At 51.1% G+C, this 21,401-nt stretch overlaps 3 protein-coding genes across 10 annotated transcripts in view; 2 read left to right on the top strand and 1 right to left on the bottom strand.

The window, feature by feature from the left end:
- The window catches only part of TAOK3 (TAO kinase 3), a 90,536-nt gene extending 82,995 nt beyond the window's left edge, over nucleotides 1–7,541 (top strand). For all 8 annotated transcript variants that reach the window (XM_071763323.1, XM_071763329.1, XM_071763325.1 and 5 more), the window contains 6 exons: nucleotides 246–374; nucleotides 1,301–1,504; nucleotides 3,816–4,055; nucleotides 4,873–5,085; nucleotides 5,708–5,890; nucleotides 6,005–7,541. In XM_071763323.1, the coding sequence (XP_071619424.1) occupies nucleotides 246–374; nucleotides 1,301–1,504; nucleotides 3,816–4,055; nucleotides 4,873–5,085; nucleotides 5,708–5,890; nucleotides 6,005–6,166 (1,131 nt within the window). In that variant the 3' untranslated portion in view covers nucleotides 6,167–7,541. The remainder of the gene's footprint in view (nucleotides 1–245; nucleotides 375–1,300; nucleotides 1,505–3,815; nucleotides 4,056–4,872; nucleotides 5,086–5,707; nucleotides 5,891–6,004) is intronic.
- Nucleotides 7,542–8,617: 1,076 nt separating this feature from the next.
- Nucleotides 8,618–11,212, bottom strand: PEBP1 (phosphatidylethanolamine binding protein 1). The gene is made up of 4 exons (XM_071763331.1): nucleotides 11,015–11,212; nucleotides 10,605–10,714; nucleotides 9,915–10,015; nucleotides 8,618–9,459 (listed from the first exon to the last, which is right to left on the bottom strand). Exons 1-4 carry the CDS (start codon nucleotides 11,147–11,149, stop codon nucleotides 9,242–9,244), a joined length of 564 nt encoding a protein of 187 aa, XP_071619432.1. The 5' UTR covers nucleotides 11,150–11,212; the 3' UTR covers nucleotides 8,618–9,241.
- A 928-nt stretch (nucleotides 11,213–12,140) lies between these two features.
- VSIG10 (V-set and immunoglobulin domain containing 10) lies at nucleotides 12,141–20,844 on the top strand. Its single transcript, XM_071763332.1, is given in 9 exon segments — nucleotides 12,141–12,416; nucleotides 12,419–12,527; nucleotides 13,251–13,535; nucleotides 17,243–17,524; nucleotides 18,343–18,636; nucleotides 19,167–19,277; nucleotides 19,605–19,617; nucleotides 19,959–20,119; nucleotides 20,259–20,844. Coding segments are annotated over 9 exon segments (1,494 nt in total). The 5' UTR covers nucleotides 12,141–12,248; the 3' UTR covers nucleotides 20,330–20,844.
- The last annotated feature ends 557 nt before the right edge of the window (nucleotides 20,845–21,401 follow it).

Here is a 21,401-nt window from a genome sequence, read left to right as displayed (position 1 = left end):
CTTTGGTGGAAAGGTAAGAGGCATGAGGAAACTCAAATGCATGTGAGCATTATGGGTGTTTTGTGCAAGGAGCTTTCCTGTGGCTGGGTACCCCTGGCTTTGTATAGCACAGTGATGAGAGAATGACAGACCAAAAAATGCACAACAGAAGACTGATTTGTGCTGGATTTAGTACCTGCTCCCTCACCTTTGGCTTTGTTGGTTTTTTTTTTTTCTTCTTTTTTCCCTTTCTCTGTGCCTTGCAGGCAAAGGCAGCTGCAGCAGATGAAAAGAAATTCCAGCAACAGATTTTGGCTCAGCAAAAGAAAGACCTGGCAACCTTTTTAGAAAGTCAGAAGAAACAATACAAGCTTTGCAAGGAAAAGATTAAAGAGGCAAGAAAACCATAATTATCAGGGCTGAAGGGGTGTGGAATGAACTTTCTTTTTTATAAACCTGGGCCAGCCCGGGGGTTTAAGGGATACTGTCATGCTTGGAAGCAAATTCAGATTCTCAGCAAGTATATTTGAGAGACTGGGAGCAGCTGGCAGCATTTCTAGAATAATCTCTAGGGAAGCCAGAGGTGCCTTCACAGTTTGCTGTAGAGCAGAATCTTTGAAACCAAGGGTCATCAGGGAAGATGAGGCTGCATTGAGGATTTTTCCTGCTTTTTGTCATCTGTTTCTGGGGGGATTTGGGTATTTTTTGGTTTATTGTTGATTGGTTTGGGGGGGTTTTGGCTAAAGCTGTCACTTGACTAGAACCCCTGTGATCCCTTACACAGATAAGAAACAAATGTACCTTATCTCTCCCAAATTGCTTTACTTATGTACAGCATCTCCACCACATCACAAAAATATTTGCTGTTAAGAATGTAGAAGTGAGAAAATGAATAGCAAGGAGCCATAGTAGGGATCTGCTTTGATAGAGAATCAAGGATGAGTCCTGTTGAAAATAAAACTTAAGCCCAAACTGGACTGTGTAAAATAGGTACAGAGCTGGGAAGGCAACCAAGGGGTTGGACCCAATCTCTGTCCTGGAGAGGCAGAGCCTCCCCTGCTGAGGTTTGTCACTGTCCTTTCATTGCTCAGCCCCTCAAAGGTTGGCTGCTTTTTGCTCCTCCTCTTGGTGGGTGATAATACAACCCCAGGTGCAGCAGAGCTGGGCACTGCTGGGTTACAAGTTTGATTCTGGTGGTGCAGTCAGGATTTTAGTGTCCTCTTGTGAACTGAGTGGGAGAGTAGCCAGAGACTGAAGGCCCTTCAAGTCCTGTTGCTGGGATCCTAAGAGAAGTCTTGGTTTTGACCCTGTATGTGTGCAGGAAATGAATGAGGACCACAGCACACCGAAGAAAGAGAAGCAAGAAAGAATATCCAAACATAAAGAGAACCTGCAGCACACACAGGCTGAAGAGGAGGCCCATCTTCTCAGCCAGCAGAGACTCTACTATGACAAAAACTGCCGTTTCTTCAAGAGAAAAACGATGATCAAGAGGCATGAGATGGAGCAGCAGAACATTCGGGAGGTATGACACTCCTCCACTTCCTTCCCTGAGCTTTGCTTTAATTGTTTTAGCTTCATGCCTATAAAACAGCTCGCTGACTGACCTAAGATCTTGATGTTTCCAATGGCTAAACAGAACTGAGAAAAAGGCGGGAAACTCGTTTTGGGAAATAGCCACAGCTGTGTGGAAAACTGTGGAAAACGGGTGGCATAGTTGCCTTGCAGACAGAAACAGTGTGTGGGCCACCCACTTTTAGTTAAATGCTTTCTTTGTTGGAGCTCCTGGGTTTTGGGTTTTGGGGGCTTTCACAGCCCAGGGCAGTTTGTGCCATGGTGAGTGCCAGGGCCACCTGTGGGAGAGCTGAGGGGTGGCTGGAAGGAGCTGTGTTGGCTAAAGAAATACAGTTGAAATGTGTAAGAAAGCAGTAAACAGCCTTAAAAGAACAATATAAAGGTTGCAGAATTAAATGCTACACGTGTACAAAACACCAGCACTCCAGTCCCTCTGTGTCTGCATTGATTGTCTTCAAATAAGCAGAGGTTGCTTTTCCATGGGCTCGGTGGTTTGTTAGTGAGAAGCTGTTCAGTGTCTTGCTGTGCTCATCAGTTGTTACTCCTTGCCTCACAGCTGCCTGTAGTCAAATATCACTTTGGAGAATGAATTATTACTTGCACGTTTTTCTGAGGTAGTCACTCTAGTTTCTGAATTCTTCATGAACATTATTTTTGGATAAAGGCTAACAGATGAGAAGGTATTTTAGTAAAGGCTGAGAGTGAGTGAGTGATGAAAAATTTCTGATGATCATGTACCAGCTCATTTAACATTGCCCTGTAGTTCACCTGTTCAGAGCTCTGCTGCTCCTGACTTCAGCTCTGCCTGGGGCTCCTCAGCTGCTTTGCAGATCCCATCCAGACATCTCAGCTGGGACACCCTGAAAATGAATGGCTGAAAAATTGGATATGGGCACCCTTATCCATAGCATACGAGCTCTCCAGCAGGGATGAGAAGAGAATTCAGTTGCCCAGTATGGTGTTTGAGTTGGGAAACACTCTTCTGAGCTCCTGCATTTTTAAGCTCTTAAGAGATCTAATTTTGAGAGTCATCTAAGTGTTTATTTCCTGAAAATAACTCCCCTACTAACTTGTTCAAATTCACTGGATCAGACAGATGAAGTAAGTAACACTTCAGGAATGTTTATGTAACCACAGAGGTTTTTTCTGTACAAGACAGGCAAGTGTTTAGGAGAAGCAGAATGCCTCTGTTCACACTGTGTGGACTGAAATCAGGTGTGGAATGGGCACGAGGGGCACAAGGGGCTGCCTGGCCTGGCCTGGCCTGGCCTGCAAGGAATGCACAAGTGCCACAGCTCCCTGCAGGCTGACTCCTGTTCAGCCTGCTGCCTGCCTTGGAGCAACTGATTCCAGCACAGATTTTTGATCTGGCTGTAAAAGGGGCAAGTTCTGCTTAAATACAAACACGTGCAACATCCTTAGGGCCAAGAATGCAGAGACAAGACCTGGCCCTGCTTCCTTCCCCATCCTCCTAGCATAAACTTATCACAGATACAGCACCCAAAGGTGCTGAAGTGTCTGCTTGCAGGTGCTGCTGTTGGGAGTTACTACAGGATTACAACATGCAAGCAACAACTCCAAATAATTAGATTCTTTTTTTTTTATTATTTTTCTTTTAGTGCAGTGAAGGTTTCCTTGGGTTGCAGGGCACCCTGTGTGTACACTGCAAAACTGTGTGAGGCTGTAAACTTACTTTGCAAAACATGCTGTGCCTGGGGCCAAAAAACCAAACTGTACACAGTGTTTTTTGGAATTTACTTCATGTTAGAGCTGTTCACCTCTGCTTTGGCCATTCTAGTACCAGTGATGGATGAGAAGCCGTGGTTCCCAGGGTCTAGCAGGGACTCGGGGCAGATTAAACCTGACAAATCAGAGCCCCCCTGTTATGTCACTGACTCCAAACTGGATTTATTAAAAGCTTCAGCAAGTCTCTGCAGCCACAGAGGCCTCGTGTGTGCTCAGTGCCACCTGCTGGAGACTTCCTGGGTGATCTAGGAGCTGCCAGAGGAGCAGGTTACAGGGGAGGGATGGGTGGATGGGTGGATGGATGGATGGATGGATGGATGGATGGAGAGATAGATGGATGGATGGATGCTAGATTGCTACTTTGTTAGCGTTCCCATCCTTCTGCTGATTTTGTGTTTCCCTGTGGCACGTGGAAGTCCTTGATACTGTTCAGAGGAATGACCGGGACCTGCTCCACAAGGGAAAGGGAATCGCTCCTCAGGTTTTGTCTTGCCCTCTGCTGCCCTCTTGTGCAGGAGCTGAACAAGAAGCGGACCCAGAAGGAGATGGAGCACGCCATGCTGATCCGGCACGACGAGTCGACACGCGAGCTGGAGTACAGGCAGCTGCACACACTGCAGAAGCTGCGCATGGACCTGATCCGGCTGCAGCACCAGACTGAGCTGGAGAACCAGCTGGAATACAACAAGCGGCGGGAGCGGGAGCTGCACAGGAAGCATTTCATGGAGCTCCGGCAGCAACCAAAGAACCTGAAGGTGCTGGAGGATTTCACTCTCTTCCAACCTCTGTCCTGCGGGGCAGGCTGCTCTGTCTGCTTGCTGCCTCCTCCCACAGTTCTCCACCAGCACTCTGTGCTCTCCCTTGGATCTCCCTCCCTGTGCTCAGGGCTCCTCTGTGAGAAGGTTGCAAGAAAGAGCTCACTGAGCACTGAGGATTTTTTGAGCTAATTGAAGCTGCAGGGTAAAAACAGGCTACTCCTGAGTCAAGTATTACAGAACTTGCTCTGATGAGCTGTGCTATCTTCAGGCCTTGATGCTGGCAGCCTGTAAACCCGGAGATGGAAGGGGTTTGGGTGATAGCTCCTCACTTCCAAAGTCAGTGGAGGGAGAGAGAGGGTGTGCTGAGCACTGAGCTCTGTCCCAGTTTGGCTGCAGGTTGATTAGAAACCTCTGAGCAGGGGTGGGTGACTTCTGTTCCTCTTCTGAGCCTCCAAAAGGTCACGTTGCCTTTACTGCCTTTGTCACAGTCATCTGAGTTCTCAGCTCTGCCCTCTCTGTGCAGCAGCACGTGGCTGAGGGGGGGGAGGCAGCTTGGGGAGGCCTTGGTGAGTAAGCAGTGAGAGGCCTTGAAAAAGCAAATAAATGCTTTTTGGGAGGCAGGGGGCAGGAGGATGGGTTGGGTGACCTGCAGGGGTGAGAGATGGAGATGTGCTCAGGTGAGGAGAGAGCAGTGGATCCTGCTCCTGGCCCAGGGAACTCTGCGTGTCTCTTCCCAGCCCACCTGTTGGGATGTACTGTAACCTCTCCATTCCCAAAGCTCTTTGTGCTTTTCACATCATTCCTTCCTTGGCAGGCTATGGAAATGCAGATCAAAAAGCAGTTCCAGGACACGTGCAAAGTGCAAACTAAGCAGTACAAAGCACTGAAGAATCACCAGCTGGAAGTAACTCCAAAGAGTGAGCACAAGACAATTCTGAAGAGCCTGAAGGATGAGCAGACGAGGAAGCTTGCCATCCTGGCAGAGCAGTATGAGCAGAGCATCAACGAGATGATGGCCTCACAGGCGGTAGGTGCAGGGGCCTCTGTGGAGCTGGGGTGGAATCATAGAATCCTAGAATTGGCTGGGTTGGAAGGGACCTCAGAGCTCATCAAGTCCAACCCTTGCTCCACTCCCCCCGTGGTTCCCAGCCCATGGCACTGAGTGCCACATCCAGGCTCTTTGGAAATATCTCCAGGGATGGAGAATCCACCCCTTCCCTGGGCAGCCCATTCCAATGGCTGAGCACCCTCTCCAGAAAGAAATTCTTTCTAAGGAGTCCTTGTTGGTCCTTGCAGCACCTCCTGGTCTCCTGTCCTAGCACTGGGACCTGAGCTGTGTGACCTGAGCTGCGTGGTCCTGTTGATAACTTTAAAATAATCTCTTGGGCAGCACTTGCCCTCTGGTAGCCCTGCTGCCCGCAGCCTTCCCTGCTGCCCCTCACCTGCTGGGGTTTTAGAATTGGATCCTTCCTGAGGCTTCTCTGCCTGAAGGGGGAAGCAGCTCTTGATGACCCTGCCTGCTTTCTCCCCCCGACACCACCACCACCAGAGGCTTTGAGGAGGATGAGCAGTGTGTAGCTGGTGTTGGAGCCCAGGAGTGAGTTACTCTCCAAGTTTTACAATGTTCCTTTCCCACTGCTGTTACACAGCTACGGCTGGACGAGGCCCAAGAAGCAGAATGCCAAGCCCTGAGACTGCAACTCCAGCAGGAGATGGAGCTGCTCAACGCCTACCAGAGCAAAATTAAGATGCAGACAGAAGCACAGCACGAGAGAGAACTCCAGAAGCTGGAGCAACGGGTGTCACTGCGCAGGGCACACCTCGAACAAAAGGTAAAAGCTTTGGGTGGGACGAGCTGGGGTGTGGGGCTTGTCTGGGAGGTGTGGGGTGGTGGTGGTGGTGGTTGTGGTGCTGTGCCCAGGGGCTGCTGACTGTGGTTGTTGCAGATCGAAGAGGAGCTGGCTGCCCTCCAGAAGGAACGCAGCGAGAGGATCAAGTTTCTGTTGGAAAGGCAGGAGCGAGAGATTGAGACGTTTGACGTGGAGAGCCTGCGGATGGGCTTTGGGAATTTGGTCACATTGGAATATCCCAAGGAGGACTATAGATGAGATTGGGTTTTTTTTTGCCATTAAAAAAAAAAAAAAACAAAAAAAAAACAACAAAAAAACAAGGATAAAACTTGCAAACCAACATTCCCCATGTTACGGGCGTGCTCTCTCTCTTTCTGTCTCTCTTACTGACATCGTGTCGGACCAGTGCCTGTAAAACCCCCACTCCATCAGGGGCCCCTTTCCCCCTCTGTCAGCTCCTGGTGCAGGACAGCTCCTGGCAGTCTTTTCCATAGTATGTCACAGTATTGATGTCTCTGTGCAATGATTAAAAAATGTTTCAGTGAAAATTTTGGAGACAGTTTTAATGGAGAAAAAAAAAAAAAAAAAAAAAAAAAAAAAAAAAAAAAAGTGGATGTATGTTGCTTTTGAGCAATCACTCATTTTACCACCGATCAATGAAAAGTACAAGCAAAAAAAAATTTAAAAAAAAAAAAAAAAAAATCAGATTATATATACAAACCCAGGGGGAGAGAGACTAAATCCGCAGCCTTACCTTAACTAGCTGCTGCATAATTTTATTTTATTTTTATTTTTTTGGTATTTATTCATCAGGAAAAATTAAATAATAATAATAATAATAAAAAAATTTTATTAAAGATTGAAAAATTTGATACATTTTACAGGAAAAAAAAAAACTTAATCGTGATGTACATATCAGTGGTGACATATTATTACTTTTTTGGGGGTGGGGCGGGGTGGGGCAAAGCTCTGGTGATTTTTAGAACCATGCTGGGGGGGGGCAGGGACAGCCCTGGCTCCTCAGCATATTCTTGATTGTATCATAATCATTTTCTGCTGTCGCAGAGAATGTGAATACACTTAAATGAGCCCACAGGATCCCAGTAGCACAAATTGGGCTTTGTCAAATCATGTATTTTGTGTATAGAAGGAATTTAAGGAGAGCTTTTACTTATTTTCATATTGTATTTTAACTGTTTCTCTGATCAAAAATTTTTTTACTTCTTTCCCCCTTTCCCTCCTGCTCCCACCCACCCCTCCCCACTCTCCGGTTCCGTACTTGAAGTCCAACACTGTCTGTCAGATCATCCCCAGCCCTTTTTTTATTTTTTCCTTCTTTTCTTTTTTTTTTTCTTTGTTTTGTTCCTCCCCCAAGTCCACCCCCAACCCCATGATCTTCGTCATAAATATTGCATTATTCACACTTTCAAACTGTGTATTTTCTTACAATAAAAAGATGAAAAAAAAAAGGTTTTACTTCTTTTGCATGCACTTTAAAAAAAAGTAAAACAAAAAATATTAAAAAAAAAAATTACTAAAAAGAAAAAACAAAACATTTTTCAGGTTCCAAGGAAGAGCATGAGTAACTGTCAGAGCTTTTAATTATATTTGTAAATAAAAGTGTTCATCACAATGCCTCGCTGTCTCATTGTGGGAAGGGTGAAGTGACCCCTCTGCTGCCCCCTCCTGAGGGGGAAAAAGCCCCTCAGCCCGTGCCAGGGTGCCTGGAGGGGGCTTTGTTCCAAATCTGTTTTTTTCTGACAGTGGAGGTTTGTAGGTTAATGGGTTGTGGTTTATTTCCAGCCTGAGATGGCCCAAGAGGGAGCACAGGAAGTACAGCTGGCCAAGGGTGTCTCCACCCACCCCCTGCACTTCATCTGGTGGATCTTGGTCTTAAATAACTGGGGATGTTTACAGCAGGATTGATGGGTTTTCAGGAAATGTTTTAATGGCTGGGTTGAAAAAACTACCCTGGGGCTGAACCCAACCACCTTGCTTCACAGGAGTCACACTGCAGTCACACCTGTTTCTCAGACCACTTCCACAAAAGAAGTTTAAAAAAGGGGAACAGCTTCTAGTTCCAAGAAGCAGAATTACCTTGGCTTCATTTTTTTTTTTTTTTTTAACCTTTTAAAGTTGTCAGACTGGCCCAAAGGTTCATTTTCTGCTTACGAGACACCACCAGACCTCACTGAGAGCTGCTGGAGGATCAGCACAAGAGGAACCCTGCAGCTGGGCTGGGAACTGCGTTCAGGTCAGTAAAGGTGGGGGTGCCTCCCACAGGAGCTGAAACTGGGGATCAGCAGTGCAGAGCAGCTCCTGGGGGCTGGAGGGAAGGTCCCAGGGGACAGACAGGGACAAGCTCCTCTGCCAGCTGCCCGACAGGTGACAGTAGGGTTTCAGGGGATAAATTACCCGGTGGAGAGACAGCTGCTTCAGAAACACCCTCTCACTTGCCAGAGCCAGCACTCTGCTTGCCACGAAGCTTCACTGTGACAGCAAGCAGCACCTCAGGGTGAGAAGATGTGAGGTGGCACACAGGAGGTTGGATGGGAAGATGGAGCTGTGTTCTGGAGCAGAAAGTGTTTTGGGCTGCACTGTGGGGAAAGGGGAGCTCCTGCCCAGCCTTCCAACAGGAGGGAAAAAGGAACTGCTGACACCGTGCTGCTCCTGCAGGCACTCCTCACCCAAGAAGACAACACCACCATCCACCTGGGTAAGTTTTTAATTGCACTGTGAGCAAACAGATCAGGTCACAACAGAACAAAATGAAGTGGTCTCAGCTTAGAGTGGCAACAGAGAACAGTTAAGTAGTGCTAAAAACCAGCTTCCTGCCTCCTCCCACCCCCTACCCCACCACTGCTCTCGTGGTTCACCTCAGTGAAGAGGAGGCACTGGCCAAATAACTTGAGGGTAAAATTAAAAAAAATGGGAGCTTCCCTTAGACTGCCATCCCTTCTTCTGGAAAGGGGAAACTGCACAGCCAACACCACCCCAGCAGTGGTTCTGTGCCCACACAACACAGCTTCAGTACAGCAGGGACACAAATTCACAAAGGCTCTGGTTTCCCCTACACCCCTGCAGCCTGGAGGGGTGGCCCTCTGAGAGACACTGTGTCAAAAGCTTGTCTGACGGTGGCCTGTAGCAACATGAGCCAGCAGGAGCACAGCACAGGTCTGGACCACCACCAACAGCAAAGCAGGGACAGGGTTCCAGTCCCAGGGGTCAGTGCAGGAGCAGTTGGGCTCAACAAATGAAAACAAAAGTACAGGGACGTGCTCTGCCTGGGCACAGGGGGGTGCTGCACAGTGCTACCTCAGGTCCCCTCACCCCTTACTTCCCCGACAGCTGCTCGTAGAGTTTTGGCACGTAGTCATCCCACTCTGCCTGGTAGCAAGTGCCAGCCACTGGCACCCCCAGCTCGTACTTGCTGCGGAAAGAAGCCACCTTGAATTTCCCTCGTTTGTCCCCGGAGCGGTTGGAGAGGACGGGCTCGGTGCAGCTCAGCTGCTTCGGCTGCTCGTACACCAGCCAGACGTAGCGGTGCAGCCCTGGGGGGAGAGGGGTGGCCCTGAGAGCACAGCAAACACCCCCCTGCCCCCCTGGGATGTGCTGGTGCCCGGGGCTCTTGTTCTCCAGGGTACAAAGGCCACGCGGGACTCAGCCAAAAGGAGCTTGCAGACCACACACCAGACCTGCTTCACAGCTCCCCCCACCAGGCAGCACTGCCAGCAGGACAGCACCAGCCTGTCCCCAGACAAAGGGACAGTGGTGATGGGTGTCCCTGCTGCCCCTGGATACAAGCAGCTGCAGGCAGTCCCCTGTGGGCCCTTTAGGCAGCACAGCATGCTGTTTGGTCATAGAATTATCTGGGTTGGAAAGATCATTAAGTCCAACCCTTGCCCTGCTCAGCCAGGCAGCACAGGTGAAGCTGGTATCCAGTTTCCTGCAGCCCTCCCTCCCCTCTGCACCCTTTGAAGGTGTGCAGCTACATCCAGGTACTGACCTGTTCCTTTGGGAGGGCCAGAGCCAACGTAATCCGACAGCACAGTCCCACTTCCCACATCGTTGCCTTTCATGTTGGTCACTAGGAAGTGGTGCCATTCCCTGAAAGATGGCAAACACCAATCAGCCCCAGCTAAAACCCTTCATGGCTGCAAGCTGCTGCTTTTCCATAAGGCTGTCAGTTTGGGGAAGCTGTCCAACAGCTGCTGTTCCTGGTTTGCCAAATCCTACAGCAGGTACTGCCTCCCTCGGGGTGCAGAGTCCATCAAAACCAGCTCTGTCATCCTGCCTTGCAGCACTGAGAAGCCCAGAGCCAGATCCCCAAGAGTAGGTACTGTACACACTTCTGAGCCTGATTTGAGAAAGCTGAGCTGCTCCCAGGTTTAAAACTCCACTGCTAGTACAGCAGTACAGACCCAATTCCAACTCCCACACGTGCCAAATCAGAGTGAACAGCAGATGCTCCCAGCTACAACAGACCTCCAAGCACCCCTGGCAAAAGCAGCTACTTCTGCCTATGCTGTCCTCCTCTCAAGGAGAGATGCAAGGTCACTGTTCCTACCCCGAGCCACAGGCTCACGGCTGCACCTTAGGCAGAGCACAGTCCTGACCTGCTTCTGAGCCTCTCCACGGACCAAGAGTGATGCTCCATTTTCCCCTGGCAAGACAGGGAGCTGCCCAACCCCTTTACCTGAATTTTGGGTCCTTCCTACTGGGAGCATCTGGGTCTGTGAGAACCAGGGTGTAAAGCTTCTGAGGATCACAGCCATCCCACTCAATGCTGGTGGGTCGATGCTGGACCTGGAGGGGTGACAGGGTTAGGACCACCAGCCAGCCCTGCTGCCCGCGCCCGCTGCACCGCACCGAGAGGCAGCGCAGACAGCAACACCCGAGGAGCTCCGGGACATTCCTGACGCACCGCACCCAGCCTGGGGAAGCTGACGGGATTCCTCCTGCAGGCCTAAGGCACCTTTCTCACTCCCCCTCGCCCGAGGAGCTTCCGACGGGCGAAGGCGCAGGAGGCCCGCCCGCCACCCGCCATTTTGCCTCACACACACCCCCCCACCCCGGACCCTGCGCGCGGTGCCGGTTTCTGCTCACCTGCGTGGGCGTGAGAACCTTGCCCAGCTCGTCTATCTCTACGGAGCCATATTTAACGCGCAGCGGGTGCGCTGGCTTCTGCTCCACCTCGGTGAGGCTCAGCGGCCCGCTCCACAGCCCCAGATCCACCGGCATGGCTGCTGCTACTGCTCCGCGCACTTCCCCGCACCGACAGCTCCCCGGCCCGCCCCCCGCTCCCATTGGCGGAGACGCCGCCACGCTCCTCTCCTATTGGTGGAGACGCTGCCCCTGCTCCGGCTGTTATGGCGCCCCCTGGCGGCCGGGCCCGGGACCGAGCACTGGTGGCGCCATTTCCCTCCACAGACACTCTTGGTCCTGACATTAATTAGGTTATAATTTAGATGCCAGGGCCCTGTTGGTTGCAGCCCGTGGATCTCAGCGATCTACTTAACGCACTCCTGAGCATGGCTGCTGGAGGCTTGGCCATGTTGTGCCTTCCCCACCAGACTCCTCAGCCTACCTGCATGCTTTACAGCCCTTGTGGTGAGCTTATGCAGAGAAGTTATTTGTGTCTTAAAACATACAACAAACCAGCCTGGGAGTTGCTGCCTCCAATGGTGGACAACACAGGACCCTTGAGTTCACTTGGCATCAGTCAGCCAAAAAAACGGTCATGGGGACAATTGCTTTTAATGCAGCCATTGCTGAAGTCTAACAGCACGCTGTCTATGCTCTGTACACCAACTCCGGGGAATCTTGAGGGTCACCTTTAAAGAAATGGAAAACATAACATTCTTACCTTTCTCCTTTGCTGCTTGTTTCTTCAGGGACCTCTCCAGCTGTGCAGTTCATCCTTTACCCTTTCCACCTGCTGCCTCCTCCCAGTTCCTCTCCTCCCAGATCCTCCTGATCTGTGTTCTGCTGCTTTCCTCTCCAGGCTTGCTTTAGGCTACTGTCTCCTATTTTATTCTTTTTCTTGCCCATACCCAAGCTTCACGCAGTTCGTGGCACAGCTCACCACCACCTATCATTGTTCTTCCTTCTCCCACTGCTTTTGGGCTGTCTCTAAGCAGCTGAATGATGGAAGATCTCTTAGGCGGGTTTGGTTGGTTTGGGTTTTTTTTTTTTTTTTGCTTACTGCCTTCCCTCAGTTTTACCCTCTGGGAACACCACCCTCCTTGGGCTGAACCTTCCCGCTCCTCGCACCCGAGGTCAGCGCCCTCCTCCCCGGGCAGGGAAGCCGCCCCGGGCCGCCCTGCGGGGGCTGCTCAAGATGGCGGGCGGGGTCAGGGGGGCCCCCAAGATGGCGGGCGCCGAAGATGGCGGGTCTGAGGCTGCGGGGACTGATACACGACCCCTCCATGGGCCCCGGACCGGCCTCGCCCGCCTCCCCTGCCCGCTGGCCGGGGCGGAGTGTGTCCAGCACCGCCTTCCCGAGGCGGGAGGGTTTGGCAGCGGCAGACGGCGATGCAGCTCCCGGGCGGGACGGCGTCGGCCCGGTTCTTCCTTGCCCTCTGTGTCTGGAGGCTGATGCCGCGCCGGGACGCCGCAGGTAGCGGGGGCTGAGGGGAAAGGGAGCGGCGACCGAGTTCTGGGCGTCTTGTTCGAGCAGTACCTCAGTCTGGCGGGCTCCTCCCTCGTCATGATTTCCTTTTAGAAGTGTAGGGTTTTGGGGTTTTTTTTCGTGCTGGAAGGAGCAAAATTCGCCCTGGAACACAAGCAGAGGGGGCAGGCGGGAGGGACGGGCGCTCCAGAGGTGGCTGTAGGGTCCGGGTGCCCTTTGGAAGGGGGAAGGTGGGAGAGGTGAAGGGGGAATCAACAGCTGTGCGTCTTCCTCGCTGACCGCCGATGCCAAAGCAGCTTTTAACTCCTTTTTTTTTTGGTTACTTTGTGCTACTCTGAATGAGGCTGTCTGGGCAAGTGCTCCAGCAAGATGTTGGGTGAGCGTGGACATTGCTGTGACCAGTGCCAGGAGTGCTCCAGCACCGCGCTTCTCTGGCTCCCTCAGGTCACTTGTTTGTTGCCCTCCTCTCTCAGGCAGAAATGCCCCGTCCTTGCTTTTCTGATGAGCCTTTGAGGCTGTGTCCCTTTTCCTGATCCTGTGTCTGCAATGAAGATCTTTAGTTGCCAAGTGCATCTTGGAGATCCTTCAGCAGTGCCAGCCCCCAGCAAGCACTCCAGAGGACTGGTATAGATCAGATGTCCAGATCTTTGCTGACAAAAGAGGGCTTTGCTGGTTCCTCACATCCCTAACTCTCTCCCTTCTGATCTGCAGGAACAGAGGAGGTGGTCTTTGGGAAGCTTGGAGGAAGCGTCCTCCTGTTGTGCCGCAATGTCTCCAGAGAAGCAGCCGAGGTGGTCTGGTTTCAGGGGGATCCGCACTCTTTCCCCCCACTCTTCTCCTCAAGGGTGACCTTCCCTCCAGATGTCCGTTTCTCCCTGGTTGACAACAGCTCCCTGCACATCACAGAGCTGCGTCTGCAGGATGAAGGCAACTACACCTGCAAGGAGGTGCTGAACAGAACGGACCACGAGCACAGAGTCCAGCTCCTGGTAGCCAGTAAGTCTGTCCTGTGTCTGTGAATTCCCTCCCCAGATTCATCTGGCAGTGGTGAAAAAATAATGTTAAAAAAGGGCAAGGTGGCCTTATTATGTAAAATCTGTGAGCAGGCTGATACTGTTCAATTCCACAATAACCCACAAGCACACAGACGTGTGTCTAAGGTTTGTCAAGAATATTTGTGTGCAATGCAGCCAGAAAAGTTAAGTCCTCAGTGTTAAGTCCTCATTATGTCTTTTCAGATCCTTCTTAATTGGTGATGATTAATCTGCTTTGGGGCAGATCTTTCATGTCCTTTAGCTCTTTCCAGGGTGGCCCTTTGCCTCGGAATCTGTCTGACTTGAGCTTTCATGGATCTTAGGCTGTGGGCTTCTGCTCACTGTGCCTTTTTCCCTCAGTTGAATTAGCAGGTTTGAAATAGATGTGCTGTGCTACTCCTTGCTGCCATCTATTTGGTGTGAGGATGGAGGGTCCTCAGTTGATTAGTTGTCTGTGCAGAGTCTTGCAGTGCAGCCTTCTGATTTTGATGGAAACACCACATTCCTCACATTTATTGCTGAGAGTGTCCTGGGAGCATGCCCATTGTTACCATCACAGGCTGTGCTTTCAGCCTCTATGTCCTGTGGTGTCTTTTGGTTCTCCCTCACATTTCCATCCCTCTTCCTTCCCCTCTTCCTTCCCCTCTTCCTTCCCCTCTTCCTTCCCCTCTTCCTTCCCCTCTTCCTTCCCCTCTTCCTTCCCCTCTTCCTTCCCCTCTTCCTTCCCCTCTTCCTTCCCCTCTTCCTTCCCCTCTTCCTTCCCCTCTTCCTTCCCCTCTTCCTTCCCCTCTTCCTTCCCCTCTTCCTTCCCCTCTTCCTTCCCCTCTTCCTTCCCCTCTTCCTTCCTCTTCACAGAGGGAAGTGGGAGATTGGGCTGGAGAGCTCTCAAGTCAATTCCCACACTGCTGGGGAACTAATTCCTCCTGGGGAACTATTATCTTTCCCAGATGTCCCATCCCTTCTGTGGGAACAGTCCTCTCCAGATGAGCAGAGAACACAGGTCCAGTAGCCTGGTGCCATTCTTGGCCCCTCCTGGGCTGTGACCTGCTGCCTGTTACGCCAACCAAGCCCATGTTCTAGGGTTGAGAAGAGGGAAAGGCTGCTGCCAGTTTGCCTGTTTTGGTGACACTTTGTGCTCTGCTGGCACCTTCCTTTCTTGCTGGTCTTTCTGTCAACACCTTTCGTGTGTTTTCCGTTTGCTTTCAGGGTGTTCCTTCTCAGTGTTTGGTGAAGGGTGAGTGTTGTAAAAGTTACACCTGGTCTGTACACATTCAATCTCTGCAAGTTCACACCAGTAAAAATTCCTGGGGCAAGGAACCTGCAGATGGGCTTTGGAGGGTCTGGGAGGGCTGGAGTAAAGGAATTGAGGCCCAGGCTTCTTCAGAGAATACACATGTAGGCTTAGGAGAGGGAGCCCCAAATCTGGAGCACTGGTGCAGAACACTTGTGAGCAAAATATAGTGATAGTGTGCCAAGTGTTGGTGCTGCACTCTGAACTTCATTTATTAGCATGGAATTAATGAGTCAATTAGTTTCCAAAAATTGGTGATATGGGACACTGGTGTGCCCTCAAATAGGTAAGAGAGGTATTTCTGGTGGTGCTTTATATCAGCAGAAGAAGCACCAGCAAAGTTGAAGTTTCTCAAATTCAAACTAGAAGCATGAACTGTTTTTTCACTGTTTCAGGAGCAATTTAGCCTGGGCTGGAGACCCAGACAGACTTAGCACTGCTGTAGAAGATTCACCCAGGGTTTGTAGGTTTCATGTGGGATTTACCAGTTTACAGTCTTCAGCTCATCTCGTGGGTTGTACCAAAAAGTTTTATTTTTGCTTAAAACTGCATTTAAAAAACCTCAAGCAGTAGAGGAAGCCTTCCAGCAACACAGCAAAGGTGCAGCCCTGTCCCAAGCTGCTGTCCTGTGTTTCTTTTGGAGAGGAAGCACATGGTGTGAAGGAAACTTGCAGTTGCACTTCTCCAAGGGAATTCTTGTGTGTGTGCTATTTGATATAAGCCACTACTGGCACTTCTATGGGCATGAGGTCCTTTTTGCTAATGTTTTGTGAGGCATTTTGGTGGTAGGGGTTGAGAATTTTTGAGGATTTAACATTTTAGAAAAAGATCTCCCTTTAGCATTTAGACAGAAAGGCACAGGTGTCCTGGGAGAGCCTGGGAGTTCAGGGTGTAAAGCTGATGGCTTCAGGAATCAGGTTCCTGGAACCAGCATGGAAATTGGCTGAAATCTGGAAAGGCTGTGTCTGCCTCTCCACGTGGGGCAGTTCCTGGGGATGCAGACCAACAGGTTGCTTGGATCAACCCCAGCCAGGGTTCAGGATCAATTACAAGAGCAGGGACAGAGGAAATGTTGTAAAGAACTTTCTTGCCAGAGCCAGATGGTTTCAAAGATCATACAAGATGTGTGTATATAGTTCATGAAAAGCCAAGCCCCAAGAAGGTATGTGCATGTAGCTCACCTGGGGTTTGCCATCATGTTTAGGTTTGTTTTTTTTTCAGCTCGTGTCATTTGAAAGTCACTTGAATAAAAGCTCCACAAAATAAGCATTAGGCATCCTTCTAACACCTTGTGTGGGGAGCTTCCTTTGGCAGTGTCTGATCTCTTGGTGGAGGCCTCTTCAGACAGCCACAGGGACACAGTGGATCAGGGTCCACAATCCCTGCAGCTGTTAAATGAGCACGTGTGTCTGTCTGTGCACAGGTGTGGCTGTGTGAAGATGGGAGAGAGAAAGGAACTTGTGAGCCCAGCTCTGCCCAAATTGATTGCTCCTGGGTTTCTGTTGCCTTCTGACCCACCCTTGCCACCAGGTAGTTGTGTCTGTATTTAAATAACAAACAGAAGTCAGGGTGGCCATGAAGTGGCCCTGGCACAAGGCCAGCAGTGACTTTACCCTGCCTCTGTTCTTTGTTGGAGTTTGTCCCCACTGTTGTGGTGTGGACACAGAGTGTGGTGTGTGGCTGAGTGGTACCACATGGCAGTGACAGTGGTGACTGGATGGAGCCAAGCACACCTGGTCTGGCTCCAGTCAGTGGGACGTGGCCCTGACCCTGCGAGCTGGAGCCACTGGGACCCTTCTATGGGCAGAGCATATTGTACACCAGGAGCAGCCTCCTCTTTCAACAGTGTGCTGAGCTTTTGGGGAAGTGCTCCTGTTTTGAGCCAGTGGCTCTAAGAAGTTTGTCTCCAGGCAAGAGCCTCCATGCTTTCCACGTTCCCTTGGAAAATGTGAGTGCTTGTACCTGTGAGGGGAGAGGCAGAGCCTTGTTCTCAAGTTGTGTGAATCAGTGTCACCCCCTGTAGCTGTGGAATGAAGACCAAGGGTGCTGTGAAGGTTTTGCTCCCCTGCTAAGTTTTGAAGTGCTTATCTCCATTGGATAAAACCGTGGCAATAATTTTTCCTCCCAGTACATTTGTCCCTCAAAGCTTGGCTGTGGCTGCTGTGACAGACCCCTGCTTGGTCCCTCTTGGCTGTCATGCAGAGCTGTGCTCACCTGGGGCTGTGGAACACAGGTCAGGGAGCAAGATAGGCAGGGAAACCAGGAAGATTTTCAAAGAGAATGATGTCAAACATAAGCACTCTTGGGGGTTCCAGCCCTGAGGTGCTGAGAGCTGTGATCTGGAAGTGTTGCTGACCACGTTCTTTTCTTGCTGGTAGATCCACCTCAGTCAACCCCAAAGTGCTGGGCTGAGACCTCCTCATCAGGGCTGACACTACAGCTGTTTTGCAGCTGGCCTGGGGGGTATCCCCACCCCACCCTGCACTGGAGAGAAGAGGGGCACGATCTGGAGAACTCAAGCTGGGTCATCAGCTCCACGAGCTCCTCAGACACCCACGTGGAAACACTGAACAGCTCTCACCTCTCCCACCGCAAAGTGTTCAAGTGTGTGGGGAGCCATGTCATCAAGCAGGAGGAGCCTTCCTGCACTGTGGAGATAAGTGAGTTGACTTGTCTGCCTTATTACTATTAATGAGCCTGCTAATGGGGGGGCAGACTGGTGGCCTGGTCATCCTCTGCCCTCCAGAGCACTAATGGTCAGGCAAACCAGGCTTGTGGGCACTGGCAAGGAGGCAGCATGGCAGGGCTTGGCTTGTGCAGAGCTGACTGAAGTCCTGCAGCTGAGATCCATCACAGCATAGTTGCAGGTGAGCTGCATTTTGGGTACAAATCTCCCTGCACTGAGCTTTCAGCTGTGCAGGCACTGTCTGAAAGTGAGAGGTGGTCTTAATGCCTTGCTCAGCTCGAGGTGAAGTTTGGCAGAGCTGGGTTGATAACAGAAGGACTGTGTGTGCTCCCAGGCTCCTACCAATGCCTAGGGGATCTGACTAAAGTGGCTTTTGAAAAAGCCACTGAGTTGTATTTATCCTCCAAGGGTTGTTGAGACTAAAAAAGAGCTCCACTGATCCCAAGGAAGATTACTGGGCTGCCTTTCTCCTCTCTGATACCTTCCTACTGGCTGCCCTCTAGCCATTCTTCCTTGAGGACATTAAGACAGGTATCAAAAAAAAAAAAAATGACTGAGCAATGTGAAAGTTGCTTGGATTGCTCCTTAGAAGTCTGCTGAAGTCTTGTGAGTGACCTGAATGCAAACCCACAGTGCTCAAATCCCAGATGCCCGTCTGACTTCCTTCTGTTAATGATTATTAATCAGTCAGATGGCTGATTGCTTGTTATGTTAAGCTTTTCCATTCCTTCCCTCTCCATGACTGTTTGTTTTGTTTTGGTTTTTTTTTTCCCCTGCCCTGGGGCTGTTCAGAAATCCCTTCCCTGGAAACAGACCCCCCAAAGACATGTTTTGTTGGTGACAACGTGACCCTGACATGCCGTGTGGCCGAGAGCACCCCCCCAGCCAGGCTCAGCTGGCTGCGGGACATCACCCAGCCAGAGGTGGAGATCCAGCCTGGAGGGAGGTACCTCATCACCCAGGAGGGCAACATGTCCCAGCTCACCATCCAGAACTGCTCCCAGGGCACCGATGGAGGCTGCTACATCTGCAAGGCACAGAACCCCGTGGGGCTGAGGGAGCTGTTTGTCTGCCTGACAGTGAAGCGTGAGTGGGGCTCCTTGGGGCTGATCTGACTGAGGAGGAGTCAGGGACACTGCTCACAGGGGTCAGTACCCAGCCCCCCAGGCATTTGCCACCAAGAGCTCTCTCTGCCTTTTGATGCTTTCCATACTCCTGTGGCAAGTGTAGATAGATGTAGGACTCCCTACATCTGAAAAGGCCTGATTCCCTTCACCTTGGTATAATGGGTCTGAGAGAGGAACAGCCTTGGTCCCTCCCGTAGGTTGAGGGTACAGAGGAGCACCTCCAAGTCTCAAGCTCGTCAAGGTGCAGTGGGCAGGAGCTGATTTGCTTTCACTAAATCCACAAAGGCATAAAAAAATAGGGGCCTTGCTGTGGTAATTTCTGTGTCAATGGTGCACTTGAAACTCGCACCTCTTGGATGGTGGAACTGCTGCAGTGATGGGAAATCAGGTCTGAGACAGCACTGGGACTAACTCTGTTGCTTGCACTGAGATTTCCTCACCCATCTGTGTCCCACTGACAAGCTGACCTCCTGTTTCTCCTCTGCACAGAGCCAGTGAATATTGTTGGAGTTGTGGGTGCAGTGGTGGTCCTGTCCCTGCTGGCTGTTCTCACCATCACTGGGGTCATCTTGTACTACAATCCCCTCCTGTGCCTAAGAGGTAGGAGCTCTTCACAAGCCAGGGAATGGGTTACTTCTTCCAGGGATGGCCTCATTTTAATCCTAACCTACTTGTCCCTTCTGGTGTCCTGTAACCATCACCCCAGCCATTGGGGATGACACCCTGGTCAAAACTCTGTCAGCCCTGGAGGCAGACAGCTTGGAAACACGTGGCCCTTCCCTAGCTAAGTACTTCAAACACCTTCCCCTCACTTTTTCCAGGGGGCTGTGCTGTGAGGGACCTTCTCCCTTTCCCTTGGGACCTTTCTGGTGCCCAAGGCTCCGAGTCCATTTTCTTATGCTGTCTTTTCCTTTCTCTCCCACTCAGGTGCTGCATTCAGGTGAGTGTTGATTTTTCCAAGCCCAGTCCTGCTTGGCCACACTGCTCTGCCTCCCTCCCTCTAGAGTGGGGAAGGCAGGAGATGTCCCCCGTGGGAAGGGGATGGTGGGGCTGGGTGAGGCTCAGCATGGGTGTGGGAGCAGGAGGATGAGGAAAGAGCCCTTGGCACCAGAGCTGTAAGGTCTGGAACCAGGTTTTTGAACACAGTTAGTGCAGGATTGGAGGAGTCCATCAGAATTGGGTGTTTTGGTGAAAGGCTGGAAGGTGAAAGGCTTCAGGGAGGGGTTGGGACAGGCTGTCCCCAGCCTTTCAGCCCACTGCTGCTTGCTCTGCTGTTCACAGGAACCAGGACTCAGGGGATGTCTTGGTGCTGGTGGACTCAGAGGATGACAATGAGGGGAAAGGAGAAGAGGAGACCCTGAGCAGCTCCACCAAGCAGGAGGCAATGACACTGGTCAATGGGAACAGAGTCCAGGCTGCTTACCTCAACTGCCTTACTGAAGGTGAACCCAGGTGCCTGCTGGCCATGTTTTTTGGAGCTAATCCATGGGTCTCCCATGAGCAGCTCCAGGGAAGGAGGAATTCCTGTTGTCTGGCTTGTTGACTCTTGCTGAGATGCTGCTGCTTTTGTGTCCTTCATAGGTGATGATGGTGAGCAGCACAGCAGGGTCTCTCTGCAGGAAACGAGGGCAGAAGAGATGCAAGGCTCATAGTTTCCATGACTTGGTGTGGAAGCACAGGGAGCTCCACTGGACACCTGGCATCTAGCACATCCTCATGACTGCGTGGCTGAGCTCAGGCCCTTGGTGTCCTGCAGCAGCTGGTTCAGTCAGAGCATCTTTTTTCTCCACTAGTCCCTTCCCTGACTTTCACTCTCTCCTTCCCCAGACATGTTTTCCCATTTCTTCTCTCCTCTCTTCCTCTCTTTCTCTCAGGTGTCCCTTTTAACACAGTGGCACCCAGCACAGGCAGAGTTCAGGAGATGGGTCCCTGTAGCCCTTCTCTTCTTGATACCTGTGACAGACTCAAGTACCAGTACAGGATTCTGGTTCAGCTGTCACACAGGAGCAGTGCTGGGGGTGTGGGGAACATGATGGAGAAAGTCACCATGGGGCCACAGTGGTCCTGGAATAAGAGAAGAAGCAACTGGTGCACAGGCAGGACATGGGTGTTGCTGACTTTAGGGAGGCTTAATTGGTTATTTTTGTTATAAATATTTTTTCCCCAAGTCTGTCTGAAATGCTGTTCCGTGTCTAAGTCGGGAATTAATCTGAAGCTCATTGTGTGGTTTTGAGGGGGATGCCTGGCTGAGGTGGAAAGCATGGAGAGAACATGCACAGGGACAAGGGGGAGCAGGATCTGGTGGGAGGGGGAGGAGGGCATTTCGGGTGGGGTGGTAGGGTGGGTGACAGGGTCCAAAGGGTGCGGGAGAGGGTAAGGAGGGACAGGTCATATCTGAGCCCCCTGCAGGGCTGAAGGGAGGGACTGAAAAGGCAAATGGGGCAAAAGAGAGGAGCAGGGAGGGATCTGAGCTCACAGGAGGGTGAGGATCAGTACACGGGTGTGGGAATAGCCATTGGGATTGGTGGAATGAAGGTTGGAGGAGGGTGCTGAGTGTGCTGGAGGGGGAGCAGGGATCAAGTGCATAAACTGGGGAATGAAAAAGTACATAGAGGGTGATGGATAAGTGAGTGCACAAGGGATCTGAGTGTGTGAGGAGGGTAGCAGGGGGATGTGAGCATTCACAGGGAATGAAGGGGACCTGGGGGCACGTGGAGGGGAGAG

Source organism: Heliangelus exortis, chromosome 19 (genome assembly GCF_036169615.1).
Source record: "Heliangelus exortis chromosome 19, bHelExo1.hap1, whole genome shotgun sequence".
NCBI lineage: Eukaryota > Metazoa > Chordata > Aves > Apodiformes > Trochilidae > Heliangelus > Heliangelus exortis.
The sequence above is the reverse complement of the archived record's forward strand: the minus strand, read 5'-3'. Positions and strand labels throughout refer to the sequence as shown.